This window comes from Gadus morhua, chromosome 19 (genome assembly GCF_902167405.1).
Source record: "Gadus morhua chromosome 19, gadMor3.0, whole genome shotgun sequence".
Lineage (NCBI taxonomy): Eukaryota > Metazoa > Chordata > Actinopteri > Gadiformes > Gadidae > Gadus > Gadus morhua.
Genome location: NC_044066.1, coordinates 11336413 through 11352435, shown reverse-complemented (window position 1 = coordinate 11352435; position 16023 = coordinate 11336413). Strand labels below are relative to the sequence as shown.

At 49.2% G+C, this 16023-nt stretch overlaps 1 protein-coding gene across 1 annotated transcript in view; it reads left to right on the top strand.

Annotated features, from left to right (window-relative positions):
- The window catches only part of celf2 (cugbp, Elav-like family member 2), a 79560-nt gene that overhangs the window by 28397 nt on the left and 35140 nt on the right, over window positions 1-16023 (top strand). Inside the window, 2 exon segments of the mRNA XM_030342517.1 lie at window positions 6658-6854; window positions 14509-14591. Coding sequence (XP_030198377.1) covers window positions 6658-6854; window positions 14509-14591 — 280 coding nt within the window.

The window sequence follows — 16023 nt, the reverse complement described above, 5'->3', positions numbered from 1 at the left end:
AGCACGTATTCCACGTATTCCTAGCTCCCAAGTTCTGCTTGCATGCATAAATACTGGTACATGATGAAACCCAAGCTATACCAAAACAAGCCATGAGGGGGGGGGGGGGAAGGAGAGAGAGAGAGAGAGAGAGAGAGAGAGAGAGAGAGAGAGAGAGAGAGAGAGAGAGAGAGAGAGAGAGAGAGAGAGAGAGAGAGAGAGAGAGAGAGAGAGAGAGAGAGAGAGAGAGAGAGAGAGAGAGAGAGAGAGAGAGAGAGGCTCTATATGGGTGTATGGGACAGGTGTAGAGTCCACCAGATAAGGCTAAGGGTTTGTGTTTCCCCCTGTCCCGTTTAATCACCATGTCAGGGGTGAGGAGGAGCCTTATGCCCCCCGCCCACCAACCCCTCGCCTCCGCACGACACCAACCGACGCCCACAACCCTACCCCTCTGACACCGCTGTTCCCATAGCAACAAGAATTTGGAAAGAAAGAGAGAGAGGCGAGAGATAGAGGGAGAGGGTGGGCCTGGGATGGGATGGCAAGAAGGAGGAGGAGGAGGGGTGCTAAGGATTAGCGTTGCACTGCCGCAGGTTGGATTTGTCCAATCTCGCGTCTGGACCTCAAGCGAAGCCCGAACGTCCAATCAGGAGACGGGCCGCTGTATTTAGATGACGATGAGTTTCAATTCACTCAAGTGTAAAATAGGTTGGGTATTTCTTTATATGTCGAGTGTTGAACCTTGAAGCCCTCTCTTTTCCCAGAGAAAAGATATGGACTTACTTTTACTTGTTTGACGCACTCTGTACTTTTCCCTTCCTCTTGGTTGCGAGGATCCTCTCCCTCCAGCCCTCCACGAGCCCTGAAAGCCCCCCCGAGCTGAACTGAATTCATGAGGCTCACCCTCTGCCCTCCCGCGTGGGCGGCCCTGAGAAAGCGAATGCGAGAACGAGGCAAAAGTTTTTCCTCTCCTCCGCCGTCGCTGTTGTTGTTTTTTCACTGCTGTTTTAAGACAACGGAAACTAATTACCACTATTCCCGCGTCTTAATGCAACAGCAAAATCAAAACATTTCGCATATGCGGGAAAAGCTGCAATGATTCGACAGTCTGTGAGTTATGGTTTTGTATTATTATGGTTTTGTTACCGGCCCCCCATTAGGAAAACACAGGCTTGTTTACGAACGCTAAGCTGAAACTGAAAAACGAGGGCTTAATGACGTCCTGAAAAGTTTTTCGCAGGAAAGCCAGCGCCAATTTGCTTACTGTCCGTGTGACACCGTCCGGTCACACACACGCGAAAAACCGTTGTGTGTGATGTGTAGGAGGCGTGCGTGTGTACGGGGGCGCTGCCTACCTGTCGCCGTTCATTAGCGCGGCGGCGGCGCTAGCGTCGGCCCTCTCATTAGCGTAGCCCTAGCAGAGCCACCGGGGCACCGGCGCAGCTTCATTAGCCGCCGTGACATTTATGTGATCGTTTTGTTACATGTGGCTGCCACGGTCGCCATAGGAACCGTGAAAGTGTTCGACGTCGGTACACACGCGCGGGCCCCTGGATATCGCATGCGCTGCCTTCCACAAGCATAACCGCACACACATACACACCCTTCCTGTTCCTACTTAGCTGGTGGTCGCTGTTAGCGAAAGTGCTACAGATGCTATTTACATCAAAGCCGACTCCCCAAAGTATTCCCTCATCTAGACTGTTGTTATAAACACACAGGCTTCTACACAATGTTATTTATCATCCTGCGCTTCATGGCGCTACGGTACAAATGGGTGGAAAAATTGCTAGCTGTAGTTCAAATGACGAATGGCCATCTCCTCACGCACAAAGTTTTGGACAAATGGAGCCGTTGTACACTTAGACTGGGTCATAATTAAAGCAGGCATTCGGTTGAACCAGGTTTTAGTACCACGCAATTGCCTCTGACAAATCCCAGTAGAGAATGGTCAGCCAATGATTGGTTGCTATATCTCTCTGTGTGGGTTTTTCTGTATGTGTTTTTGTCCTGTGTGTGCGTGCGTGCGTGTGTGCGTGCGTGTGTGTGTGTGTGTGTGTGTGCATGTGTATGTGTGTGTGTGCATAATGTTAGTCACCAAGCTGACCTTGGTGACCCCTCCCCTCGTCTTTCCTTCCCTTAGGGTCGTTGGTTGAGTTGAGGGACATTGTTAGGAGGGACAGCGCTTGTGTGTGTGTGTGTGTGTGTGTGTGTGTGTGTGTGTGTGTGTGTGTGTGTGTGTGTGTGTGTGTGTGTGTGTGTGTGTGTGTGTGTAAGGGAGGTGGGAATCCGGATGTTTTTCACGTCGGATTAGTTTCCCTCATGGGTCTCTCTCTCTCTCTCTGGATGGGAGCGACTCACAGCCTCAGTTCTTCCACTGTCTCTGTTGGGTGAAGGAGAGGGCGGATTTTGTGTTCGTCCAATCGTGTATGTGTGTGCGTGTGTGTGTGTGTTCAGAAAATCTGAATACATTTTTGGGTCTGTGTGTGTATGTGTATGTGTGCATTGGAGCAGAAACAGAAAGAAAACACAGCGGGGGGATCAACCTAGCCAGCCCGAACAGAGTGTGTGTGTGTGTGTGTGTGTGTGTGTGTGTGTGTGTGTGTGTGTGTGTGTGTGTGTGTGTGTGTGTGTGTGTGTGTTCCTATGCTTCTTACCAAGGGAGCTCCTGCTGAGCTCTGAGCTGTGCTTACTCCTCGCTCCGTCTCATCTGCATCCTCCTCTCTCTCTATCCCTCTCTCTCTCTCTCTCTCTCTCTCTCTCTCTCTCTCTCTCTCTCTCTCTCTCTCTCTCTCTCTCTCTCTCTCTCTCTCTCTCTCTATCCCTCTCTCTCTCTCTGTCTCCCTCCCTCTCTCTCTCTGTCTCCCTCCCTCTCTCTTTCTATCCCTGTGTGCCACAGCTTCCCCTGCTGTGTGAGCGCAGATGAATAGAATGCGGCTACCTAGCCTTGGCGGTTAGCTTAGCCACTTAACTGTTCATCACGGAACAAAAAGGTTAGCTTCCTGTCGCTGTTTTTTAATTGCTTGAACTATCGTTTTTTATATTTTATTTAAACTGCTGGGTGGTTGTTGTTCTATGGTCTACAACCCAATAAAGTGTTTGCCTGTTTAAGAGCCCCTATAAAAAACGTCCATGCCTTCTGTGTTTTGGAAAATGTTGGACGTTTATTTGCTGTTTTGAGTGTGTGTGTGTGTGTGTGTGTGTGTGTGTGTGTGTGTGTGTGTGTGTGTGTGTGTGTGTGTGTGTGTGTGTGTGTGTGTGTGTGTGTGTGTGTGTGTGTGTGATTAGAAAGGCAAACACAACTCTGCCTAATACTAAACAGCAGGATGCATGAAAAGAAAGAAACTACACAAACTGCCCAATATGCACATGGGAGATTAAAATGGCTTTATAGGTCACCTAGACGACACACACATTCAAAAACACATCAAGGACTATAAATACACACACACACACACACACAATGACATGCACAGTGAGACATAGGAGAGAGAGAGACAGGGCAGGAGAGAGAGAGAGACAGTAGAAGAGAGAGACATATTAGGTAGGATTGTACAGTACCCAAGTTAGAGTTAACCCCCCCCCCCCCCCCCCCCCCCCCTCCCAACCACTCCTGCCGCTCAGCTTTCCCTATCGTAATGTTGTTCCTTAGCCTAGCACATTCACGTATTCACACACTCTGACACAGTACGTCACGGGTGGCACATAGTCGGTTTGCAAAACGGCAATGAGCACAAAGAAGGAAACTATGTTTAATTTGCTTTGATCCGGGTGAAGAACAGCACGACGATCACAAGATCCCGACTCCATTTGATGAAGTATGGGCTCCAAGCCTTCTGTTATCAATATTTCTGAGACATGTCGAGAACAACCCTCTACCTGCCCCTCCTGCTTCATCAGCCACGGCCGTGTGGTTCAGGGGACGAGAACAACGCTCACACACACACACATACGCAGATATGCAGAGCAGCAGTCCGCCTCCGTGTTGTGGTGCAGTTAGAGACCGCCGTTTTCAAGTGGCCACGGGGTCAAAGTTCACTGTTCTGCCGCTCGGGTACGGTACACAGTGTTCACACTAATCAAAACCAGGCGGACTGTGGGGGTCAAGTGTACTCGGAACACCCGCCCGGCTCCCCGGTCTGAAAGCAAACAGAGAAGGACGAGAGAGAGACACATGAGAGAGACACGAGAGAGAGAGAGAGAGAGAGAGAGAGAGAGAGAGAGAGAGAGAGAGAGAGAGAGAGAGAGAGAGAGAGAGAGAGAGAGAGAGAGAGAGAGAGAGAGAGAGAGAGAGAGAGAGAGAGAGAGAGAGAGAGAGAGAGAGAGAGAGAGAGAGAGAGAGAGAGAGAGAGGTTTGTATATCTACACAGACACACGTACACTGACAGTAAAATACACACATGTGGAGACATGGCTGTTGATGACTCAGTGCTCCAGGGGTACTAGAGAGATGGAGGGACAGGTGAAAGCCATTAAGGGGACACAATTGAGAGCGAGAGAGACACACACACAGACACACACATAGACACACATAGACACAGACACATGCTCATACAGGCACAAACATGGACACATGTATACACAGACTCACACACATACACAGACACACACTCACACAGAAACACATGGACACAACTCTCCCTCATGGAATGAGGAGCACACATCTCCTTCACACAAAATATCTCCTTTCTCTGTCCTCCTTCAAACCGATTTCTGGCTGTGTGTCTGTGCGTGGGCGTTTGTTTAGTTTCTCTCCCTTGTATCAATCCAACTCATTCCTCCCCTTGGCCAAAAGCACCTTTCGACAAGTAGAGATACAGCACAGGAGGTGGCTACGACAGTTGTACAACAGAGCATCCATTTCACCACTGAGTGTAAGACGATGGCTGTGGCTGCAGCCCCCCAGCCAACTAGACCCCCGGGCAGAACGGGTGAGGGAGGGGGTCGGGTACGCCTTGATCAAAAATCCAGGATGATGGTGATGGCGTTGCCACAGCCCGTTGTAGTGTGCGATGTAGTGTGGGTTTACAGGGCAAAGGTGTGTGTGTGTGTGTGTGTGTGTGTGTGTGTGTGTGTTTGAGAGGGAGTCAGGACGGGTTGGCTAGCAGGGAGGGTGAAGGAGGGCTGGTGGGCGGTGTTGGGTAGCAAACCCAAGTAGCGCTGCTACTTTATTACGCCAATTTATCTAACATCTTGAAAATATATTTTTGGCCGGTGGTCAGCAGTTATCTTTTCCCCAGTCGTCCTCGGCAGAAGGAGAACTCACTCCCTTCCCCTCGGAAGGCTCGGAGGTTCTTCCCCGGTTCGTGACGTGTCCTTTGGACCCTTAAAAGAGCCGGGGCGTTGGGGTTAACCTCTCGCGGCTCTCGGTTTAACCGCCTTTTTTTTTCAAGACAAAGATGAATCACGGCTTTCCCTCCGTCAACCTCATTCCTTCCCTCTTCCCTCGCGGTGTTCCCTACATTCCTCTCTTTCGTTGGCTCCCTCTCTCCCTCTCTCCCTCTCCCTCTCCTTTTCCCTCTCTCCCTCTCTCCCTCTCCCTCTCCTTTTCCCTCTCTCTCTCTCTCTCTCTCTCCCTCTCCCTCTCCCTCTCTCTCTCTCTCTCTCTCTCCTCCCCCTCTGTCTCTTGCTCCCCCTGAGCTTTATGGTCTGGCATTAGGGCTGTCAGCTGAGCAAACTGCGGCTTTGGTTTTGTTTTGTGTTTTTTTTATTGCCTCTTAAGATAATGCTCTCTGGCTCTCCCGCAGAGAACAACAAAAGAGTGTGAGGCCTAGTAAAAAAAGAAAAGGGCTTTTTCATCGGCTTTTTCATTAAGTCTTTTTTCACCCTTCCTAAATGGACCACAGGCATGGCACAATGGTGTGTGTGCATGTGTGTGTTTGGGTGTATGCGCGCGTGCGTGTGTGTGCGTGGTTCCTCACAACGCATGGTTTGGTGTGTGTCTGTGTGTAGTGGACACCTCTTGCACACCGTCCCATTCATTCATGTATAAAGTCCACACTACTCTCTTTTCCAACGAGCTTGCTCCAAGACGGACCCACAAAAGGACAAACAGAGCGTGTTCCTATCAGATTTGCAATAAAAAGTGTGAAAGCAGCGTGTTTTTACACTGCGCCCAGGCCCGTAGAATCCATCCACTGTGCTTATCAGTGTTGCCGAATCCAAAGGGTTTGAATGTTGTCTGATGTAGTTTGATTCTTGCTTAGGCAAATCATCGAGTGTAATACAAAATGTAATATTTTACCACATTAGGCATCACAGGCTTGTTTGAAAGAGTGACCACTTGCAGCACTAAACGCAATTTACCAACGTCGTTTTAGCTTGCTGTGGAAATGGCTTCCGTTGTATTAACCAAATTTCGAGCCATATTTGCAGAAACAAAGAAGCAGACATTCTAGCCATTTGCCAGAGATACCCAGACATTTGCAGTATAGAGTAGATGGAATATGCCTTTAAGATCTATAATCTATTAATCTTGTTCCAGCCCGAGAGTTTTTGCAGCCAGAATAACCTCGCCTCATTTTTACTCCATAAAGTTTATATCAAGTGATCCCACGTGGGGTTTAAGAGACGTTTATCGTCGCTTAATCAAGTCCTGACCCTCTGAATCATTTTGGATTTACAATCCGTTTTAAAAGATGTCTCTGTCCCTTCTCCCGCTCCTCTTTCCTCTCGCAGTAACGGCACGGCCGGTAAGATGAACGGAGCGCTGGAGCACGCCGACCAGCCCGACCCGGACGCCATCAAGATGTTCGTGGGCCAGATCCCGCGCTCCTGGTCGGAGAAGGAGCTGAAGGAGCTGTTTGAGCCCTACGGGGCAGTGTACCAGATCAACATCCTGAGGGACCGCAGCCAGAACCCCCCACAAAGCAAAGGTACCGGCCGGGGAACACAGATACCGGACTCAAGCACACACACATACACGCACGCACGCATCCACACGCGCATACGCACGCACGCACTCACTCACTCACTCATTGTCAGCTACAGTAATAAAGTGTATTATTTGTATTATCATTCACGATGATTCGCCATCATTGGTTTTACAGCAATGAGTGGTGAAATGAGGCCATGAACAGCACACCGAAGGCCGTGACCAGGTCCTGTGGGTTCCCTGTCTCTGCCTCTCTGTTGTTCATTTCACCTCCCTTTCTATATTTCTCCCATCTCCCTCTCTTGTCTCTCTCTGTCATCTGTCGCTCTTTTTTCCACACACAATGCCTCTTCTGTCTTATTTGCTTTCTGAGTGAATCTCAAGCTTAGGTAATCCTGGAAACTGCAGTCCGCCAAGACCAACACACTCTTGTACGCCTCGTTCTTCCCCTCATTTGGAGATCACTGTGTGTGTGTTTGTTTGTGTGTATGTATGTGTGTGTTTATGAAAATGCGTGTGTGTGTGTTTGTGTGTTTGTCTGTGTGTGTGTGTGTGTGTGTGTTTATGCATATGTGTGTATGTTTGTGTTTGTGTGTGTGTGTGTGTGTCTCTGTCTGTGTATATCTGTGTTTGTGTACGTGTGTGTGGTTGTGTGTGCCTGTTTTTTTTTTCACGTGTGTGTGTGCGTGGTTGTGTGCATATGTGTGTGTGTATTCCCTAGCCCTTGGATGACTCTGACTTTTCAATCCACCATGCTCCTCTCCCTTCCCCCTCTCCTTGCTCTAATGTCGGGTGAAAGGATATGCATATTTTATGAATACAGATATTTATGAAAGTCGGCAGAATAATAAATGATCACGGCGTCATTTGAAAAAAGGTTCCAACTAAAGTCCTTATTCTTGCCAATAAGTCAAGGGTTATCACTGGTAAACACCGCTCATATTATTTGGGCTCTCTGTTTTGCCCTATAATATTTACCGTAAACTGTAGTTTTTACTAACGGACGCATATTGAACACGCTCCACTTCCATTTCCCCCGCTCACACTCTCTGACTCTTGCTCCCTCCCTCGCTCCTCTGGAAGACGAAGAGTGTTTCCAGAGGAAATGGGGCGTTTGATGGCCGTCTGCAGCGGCCCTGTTATTTCAGGGCTTTAGAGGAGCTAGCGCCGCCGATATCTCTAGGTTCTCTTGTTATCCCTTTTATTTATTTATTTTCTCTCTCTTTTTTTCTCCCACCACCCTATTTGTTAAACCAACCCTCCCTTTTGTCTGCCCTCTGCCTTACATGGCCTGACCGTTTTACCGCCCAAACCGACCAACTCTCTCTCCCCCTTCACCGCCCTCACCCTCCCTCACCCTCCCCCCCCCCTCCCCTCCCCCCTCCCCCCTCCCCCCCCCCCCCCCCCCCCCCCCGGGGTGGCACACAGGTGGGGGCCCTTCAACAGGCTGCCTATCACTCTGCTCCACAGATTGCAACGGCAATTTAAGCCGGTGTTATTTGCGAACAGACACTACCCCCCCCCCAGTCCGACCCCCCCCCCCCCCCCCCCCCTCCTCTAATGACTTCCTGTTAAATTGCCGGGGTTGTTATTTTCGAGAGTGAGACGCTGTTCGGATGGATTGACTGGGATGAATGGGATCTGATAACATTAACGGCACATGGGGGGTTCGAGAACAGAGACCACGAGACACATCTCATCTGTGTCTGTGAGCCTGTGAGTGGGAGGCGTGTGTGTGGGTGTGGGTGTGGGTGTGTATATGTACGCAGGTGTGTGCCTGTGTCTATGAGTGTGTCAGAGTTTGTGTGTGTTTGTGTGTGTGTGTGCTTCTGCGTGCGTGTGTGTCTGTGTGCGGGGTGCCCATGTCTCCCTCTCTGTGTGCCCATGCATGTGTTTATGCATGCATGGGCCAGCGGCCGAAGGGACAAGAGGCTATGTCCTTGTTGTTGTTGTATTTGGCTAAATGTTGATCAGAGTTAATATGCGGATATGAGGGTGTGCAGGGGTGGAGGTGGGGATGGGTGGAGGCAGGGGGGGGAGAGAAAATGGGACTCATTTGGATGAGTGTGTGTGTGTGTGAGTGTGTGTGTGAGTGTTTTTGTGTGTGCGCCGAAAGGAGAGATGGAGATAGAGGGAACGATAAGCAGAGAATGAGACAGAGACAGCCAGAGGGGTAAACAGAGGAGGCCCTTCTCTGCAAAAAAAAACTAACCTCAAGCGTCCTCACAAGTCCGTGCATCTGTGTGTATGTACATGTGTGTGTGTGTGTGCTGTTTTGTGTGTGCGTGCGCGTGCCCATTTCTGTGTGCTGCTGTGTAAGACATAGGTTTTTACAGGTTTTTATTACCGTCAATATTTATATATATTAGTCCTTATTTGTCGATTTGTGCGTTAGCGAGTGTGTGTTTGTGTGTGTGTGTGTGTGTGTGTGTGTGTGTGTGTGTGTGCGATTGCACGCGTATGTTTGGGATTTGGCCGCCGAGGCGCTGTGTCATTAATCTTAATGATGCTGCTGTCCTAAGACAGCGAAAGCACTCACTGCTGGGAAATAAAGACACACACACACACGGAACAGGTTTAATGTCTTCATTTGCAGTCTGCGCCCTGCAGAGAGCCGTCTGAGGTCCCGGCTACGCCGCGTCACGACTAATACGCCGATATAATGGCTTAAAGATGGCTGCAATAAACGAAAAAGTACAAAAAAAAAAAAAAAAAGACCACTGGATATGAAAGAGGTGATTAGCTCCGAGCGATGTTTTTACAAATCTAGAAGGCTGGAGTAAAAAACGGACGATTTGTTAATGAAGATGATTTTTCTTCTTTAAATGCTATTCATCCGATCCATTCTGAGAATGCTTCATCGTTATGCCAAGCTCTTCTGACATGTTCGTAAAAAACCTAGCCTGGGAGTCGGGAAACAAACAATGCAGCGGAAAACATAAACAAACAAACAACAACAACCCTAAAATGGCTGAGGAAAACAGAGTGTTTTTTAGCAAAATCTGAAAATCCCATTTTTGGCTCCTTCTTCCTTCCTACTTCTGATTCATATCGGCATAAATCTCGCCTTAATGGATTTCATTTTGATGATTGCACCGAAGCCACCCAAACAAACTCACAACCGTAGATGTCAGTTAGGAGAAACAACAATTTTTTTATTTCCAGTGAGTCTAGGACCAAGGCAAGAATCATCGCCCATCCGATTAGTCACTGTCCAATCTTTTCCTTTAAGCACATTCTTTGAAACTCAATTTATTTCCCTTAAAGGTTATTGAACCCAGGCTGCCCAACGTCAGTTGACATTGTTTTTAAAGGTTTTTTATGGGTATGGTGCTACAATGCTTTGAAAGGATAGGGGCAGGATATTGCCCCCATGTCCAAAATCAACCTGTTGGTAGCCTTGAACAAGACAGCTTATTTTGCTTCAGACGTAATCTCCTCCAAAACGACAGAAAAATAGATGGCAAATACAACCTCATAGATGAACTTGATACACATATGCCAGACCTTAAAAAAACATAAACATTGGGAGATCACGGTTTGGCACCAAGTCTTGATGGGATCAGGGTAGGCTAGCGTTAGCGGCTGCGATGCGTCGCCAGCGCAAAGTTAATACCAGGTGAGATCCCCGATATCTACAACCGACCTATAGGCGTCCTTGAAAAAGATCCCTTCAGTTGTTTATTCACCTCCGATATAATGAAGAATGAGATACAGTCTACCAGACAATGTAATTGTGAATTTAAACGCATAGACATACGCCAAACATAACAAAAACCAACAATGGGAGATTGTTGATCGGTGCTCACGTGGGCGCCGGCCTCCCTGACACCCCACTATTCTGATTGGGCGCCCAGGGAGGAACCATCCAATGGCGGACGTTTTGCTTTTGAAGACTGCCAGGAAGCCGAGCTCCTAACCGCTCGCTCTTCCCCCTCCCTCCCAATGCTGTGGCAACGCTGAGCAAACGCTTAATGTCCAAGGCAATTATCTGCTCTAATAGATTCAGTTGAGACGGAAGCTGACCTGAGACGTAGGACAGATTTATTTCATTCTTTCCTAAAGCAGAGCGGCCAATTATATCGCCTTAACAAGACGTTAGCTTTGTTAGCAGGCTACCCGGCGCCCAATTAGAGAGAAACCCAAGATGGATTTAATGGGATAAAGGAGAGTGTGTCTATCTGTCTGTCTGTCTGTGTGTGTGTGTGTGTGTGTGTGTGTGTGTGTGTGTGTGTGTGTGTGTGTGTGTGTGTGTGTGTGTGTGTGTGTGTGTGTGTGTCTCTGCGTGCATGTGTGGATGTGTTTTCTGCTTTCTTCTCATCTATGTTTCTTTTCTTTGTTGGCGTCTATGTGCATATATATGCATACATTTCTGCTGTGTGAGGGTGTGTGCCTGTGTGCAGTTGTGTCAGTGTGATTGTGTGTGCGTGCGTGCGTGCACGTGTGATGCCAGTTGCTGGGCTGGGAGCTTAGTGCAGTGGCGGAATTTACTACCCAGAATGCATCTTTGATTCCAGAAAATATTCTGTTAATTCTTTTTTCTGAGCGAGAGAGAAGAGAGATTTTCAAGGTTGAGGCATGTAGTTTTTCATCAAAATATCCTAGGGAGTGTGTGTCGAAAGCCAGAATCATTCTCATAAGCTGGATTCGAACCATAGTCCGACTGTTGGCTTGAAATGCAGCGTTGACTAAAATTCCTCTGAATGTTTGAGAACATGCTTAATGTCTTAAGACAAAACATGTCCCCTCTTTCCCTCACCTCGAGGAATGGCAATCTGTAAAATGTGGGAACAGAAAGGAACGGGCAGACTAGTTGAAGGGACTAGTGTTGAATGACGTTGTCTCGTTCCAGGTAGTATTTAGAATATATAACAGACAGGGGAGAGAATGGCTTGATTCAGGCGAAAGGCCTTCTTCAATGGCCATGAAGCATTTATGAACAGACTTATCCCTTCTCCACTCTCCATTCTGCTCACAACCTGCCCCTGTACACTCCCTGTTTTCTCCCTGAAGACAGACACACACACACACACACACACACACACACACACACACACACACACACACACACACACACACACACACACACACACACACACACACACACACACACAAACAGACCTACACACCACTAGCATGGTGTGTCTCCCCATGATAGCTCTTTGTTGCCAATTTTTATAGATTATTTCTTCCTTTGAGAACGACGCATTTACACACAAACGCAAGCACACAAACACATATGCACACAAACACACACCTAGGAATACGTGTTTTCCCGCTGCATTCTTCCTGACTCGTTTTCTCTCCTTCCGCGGTCAAGGTCGTGGCAGGAGAAAAGGAAAGCACACACGTGATCATTTGAAGTCATTGACGTTGGAGCTCGGAAAATCTCGAACAGGAAGAGCAGGGGATTTTGTGGAGCAGATTTGTAAATATGTGATTGTGGGTTTGTGTTTGTGTCCATTTCTATGTGTGTGCGTGTGTGTTTGTGTCCATTAGTATGCATGTGTGTGTGTCTGCATCCATGCACGTGTGTGTGCGTGGATACGTACATGTGTGTGCGTGTGTGTGTGTCTGCATCAATTCCTGTGTGTGTGTGTTTGTGGGTTGATGGGTAAGTGTGTGTGTCCAATGTCTATGTGTGTCCGTTCATCCGATGTGTGCGTGTGTTTGTGTGTGTGCATGAGAGTGAGTCTGTGTGTGAGTGTGATAGGGAGTGAAAGAGCCAGGGTGTGGGGGCCCCCCTCCTCCCCCCTCCTCCCCCTGCTCCCCTCTTGACAGCCCACCACCTGGGACGAGGCGCTGCGCTGTGCCCGCGAGCCCGGGGTCCGGCGACACCTGGGGAATCACAATAAGCACCGGCGCTCACACAACGCTCACACAACGCTCACACAACGCTCACACCGCCATGCCCTCCCCATTCATCCTCTATGCGCTGGCGGAATTTTGATAATGCGCCAGGCGAAAGCCAACTTTCTTTCATAAACAGCTTTGCAAAAAAAAAAAAAAGAAGAAATTGCTACCTGAATGATAATTCACCTTGCCATGCACTAACCTCCGGACGGCGCGATCAGAATTGGTAATGGCACACTGGAGGCCGGAGCGCAGAACAAGGTGCAACCGGAATTAGAATGAAGAACGCTGAAGCTGTGCTAAAGACCTCCGCCCATAAACACAAGTCAACACTACTCTTGCGCGCGTTGCATGCGAGCGCTAGGCAGCATTAACCGGCCGCTATTCCCCCTGGTTGCGGCTCAAGCCTCGTTTAGGCTGACTCCCCGCGCTGGATATCGTCTTCTTTTGCAAAGCTATGTTTACCTCCATTTGAAAGGGAAGTCTTTCTTATGCTCGCCACGGCAACGGCAGAGACGCTGCCGCACCCCACTCCCGCCCCCCATCCCCCCCCTCCCCCTCCCCCCTTCTCCCGCTAAGTTCAGCTCTGCGCAATTATCACTCACTCGCTCCGCTCACAAAAATCTCCACTCCGCTCACGTCGCTAATGCTAGGCTAAGGGCCAAGCTATTCAACAGCGCCGACACCCAGAGGTACTGGTGTGCCGAGTTCCATTATGCTTCGAGCCTCATCAAAGGGACTATGGGAGGGTGGGTGAGGGTGGTGGTGGTGGTGGAGGGGGGGGGAGGATTCGGATGGTAAACCTTGCACCAGATGCTCGCTGGCTAGTCTTCTTCTGCCGCTGACACACACCGCAGGGCGGGCGTCACCAACAGCTCCCTGACGCGCTCGGAGACCGAGACCGAAAGTCTGGAGTCACGAGTGAATCGGCTCCGCGCGTCCGTAAAAAAATGTGCCTGCGTGCGTGCGTGCGTGCGTGCGTGTGTGTGTGTGTGTGTGTGTGTGTGTGTGTGTGTGTGTGTGTGTGTGTGTGTGTTAGACACGGCACCGTCTGCCTGACGATGCAGGTTTATGTAGTGTGTTTTTTTCCGATGCTGTGCTGGTTGCTCAGATATAGCCTACAGCGAAACGATTGCAGCCCCGTACACTGCAGGGATTATGCTCATGTTAATGAAGAAGCAGTAACAACCCTGCCCCCACAGCCCCCCCCCCCCCACACACACACACACAGACACACACACAATTTCCTCACGAACAAGATAGTATTCTCTTCTGTGTCTCGTTTTGTATTGGCTTTTGTTTTTGTGTGTGTCTCTTGCTTTTGTGCGCGCGTATTGTTTTGAGCGTGTAAGCAGCTCTTCCAGGCTTCTATCATTGGCGCTGAACTGCATCCAAATCGTTTTTTTTCTCCTCCATTTCTCTCCCTCTTTACTTCTCTCTCTCTCTCTCTCTCTCTCTCTCTCTCTCTCTCTCTCTCTCTCTTGCTCTCTCTGTCTTTCCTTCTATCCCTCCCTTCCATTTCTCCCTCTCTCTCTCTCAACCAGGTTCAGCACTCCTGCGATGCACACCCATTTCAAACGGGCGCCGCCAGACAGATGAATAGAAAGAAATTCTCTTAATTGTCTACTAATGCTCTTCTCTCTCTCTCTCTCTCTCTCTCTCTCTCTCTCTCTCTCTCTCTCTCTCTCTCTCTCTCTCTCTCTCTCTCTCTCTCTCTCTCTCTCTCTTTATCCCCCCCCCCCCCCCCCGCCCCCAATCCTCCCTCTCTTTCCCTCTGTCTCTATGTCTCTCGCCCCCTGCAGGCTGCTGTTTTGTCACATTTTACACGCGGAAAGCTGCCCTTGACGCCCAGAACGCGCTGCACAACATAAAGACCTTAACGGGGGTGAGTGTGTGCCTCCTCGCCTCTCCGCTGCTGACACTTGGCTCCCATCACACACTCCCAGTGCTGCCCTGTGGCCGTCTCACGTGTGTGTTTGTGCGTCTATTGCTAAGCGCAAGTATCTGTGTGTGTGTCAGTGTGTGTGGGTGTGTGTGTGCGTGTCTGCTTGCGTCCCCTCTGCTGTGTCCAACCGGCTGATAGACTGACTGACTCAACAGCGGATTGAAACGGAGGTAGCAATTGAGTAAGGTGGCGGCTAATCGTCTCAAGTGGGCAAGAAGCGCTACGCTAAGCGTATGGCTAATCACACAGGCTTTGTATCGGTGTAATCTCGGTGGCATCTCTTCCAGGCCCTCGTTGGCGTGGTATCAACGATGGGGGAAGATTATGTTTGGCCCCGTGCCCCACCTTGACTCATCTTCTCCATTATGGCCGCTGAGCCCAACTGAAAAGCTCTCCCCGTTATAAACTTCTGGTAAAGGGAGGTTTGCACGACCTCCGCCCTCTCTTACCCTCTCTCCCCACTTTCTCAATGTCTCCCTCTTGCTCAGTTTCACTCCGATTTTTCTCTCTGCGAGCTATGGAGGGTTATTAAGAGGCCCCCTAGATTCTAATTTGCCTTCTCCAGTCAATGAGCTTGTACTCGCTTGCTCTCTCTTTCTCTTTCTTGCTCTGTTATAATGTCTCTCCCTCCCTCTCCTATTCTCCCCCTCCCTCTCTCCCCCTCCTTTTTCACTGCACTTTTCTCTCACTCTCGCTTTTTCTCTGTTATAATTTCTCTCTCTCACTGTATTTTATGCTTTCTCTGCCTCTCTCTCTCTCTCTCTCTCTCTCTCTCTCTCTCTCTCTCTCTCTCTCTCTCTCTCTCTCTCTCTCTCTCTCTCTCTCTCTCTCTCTCTCTCTCTCTCTCTCTCTCTCTCTCACTCAACCTATCTCTGACTCTCTCACTTACCCTATCTCTCTCTCTCTCTATCTAATGTTTTGGTCAATGGGAGCCTGTGTGTTGGGTCGGCGTTACCCTTTCCGGGGTCCGAGTGTGTGTGTGTGTGTGTGTGTGTGTGTGTGTGTGTGTGTGTGTGTGTGTGTGTGTGTGTGTGTGTGTGTGTGTGTGTGTGTGTGTGTGTGTGTGTGTGTGTGTGTGTGACGTTTGCTTAGTCACGGTGGTTAATTTGCCCTCGGAAACAACTTGCACAGTACATTTACGCCGCTGATCTCACCGGGAGACTGGGCCCAATAAATGCCTACCTGCTCCTTAATGCCAAGGCTCTTAAATGGATGAAGCATCTGCTCAGTGACTAAACACTTGTACGTCGATATCAGAACCACGCCGCGGAACTGCAGTACGAATGAAAGGATATCTGTGGGCTCATCATCTCTCAAAAGTCAGGGACGAGTTAGGGAGAGAGAGAGGGAGGGAGAGACAGAAAGAGACAAA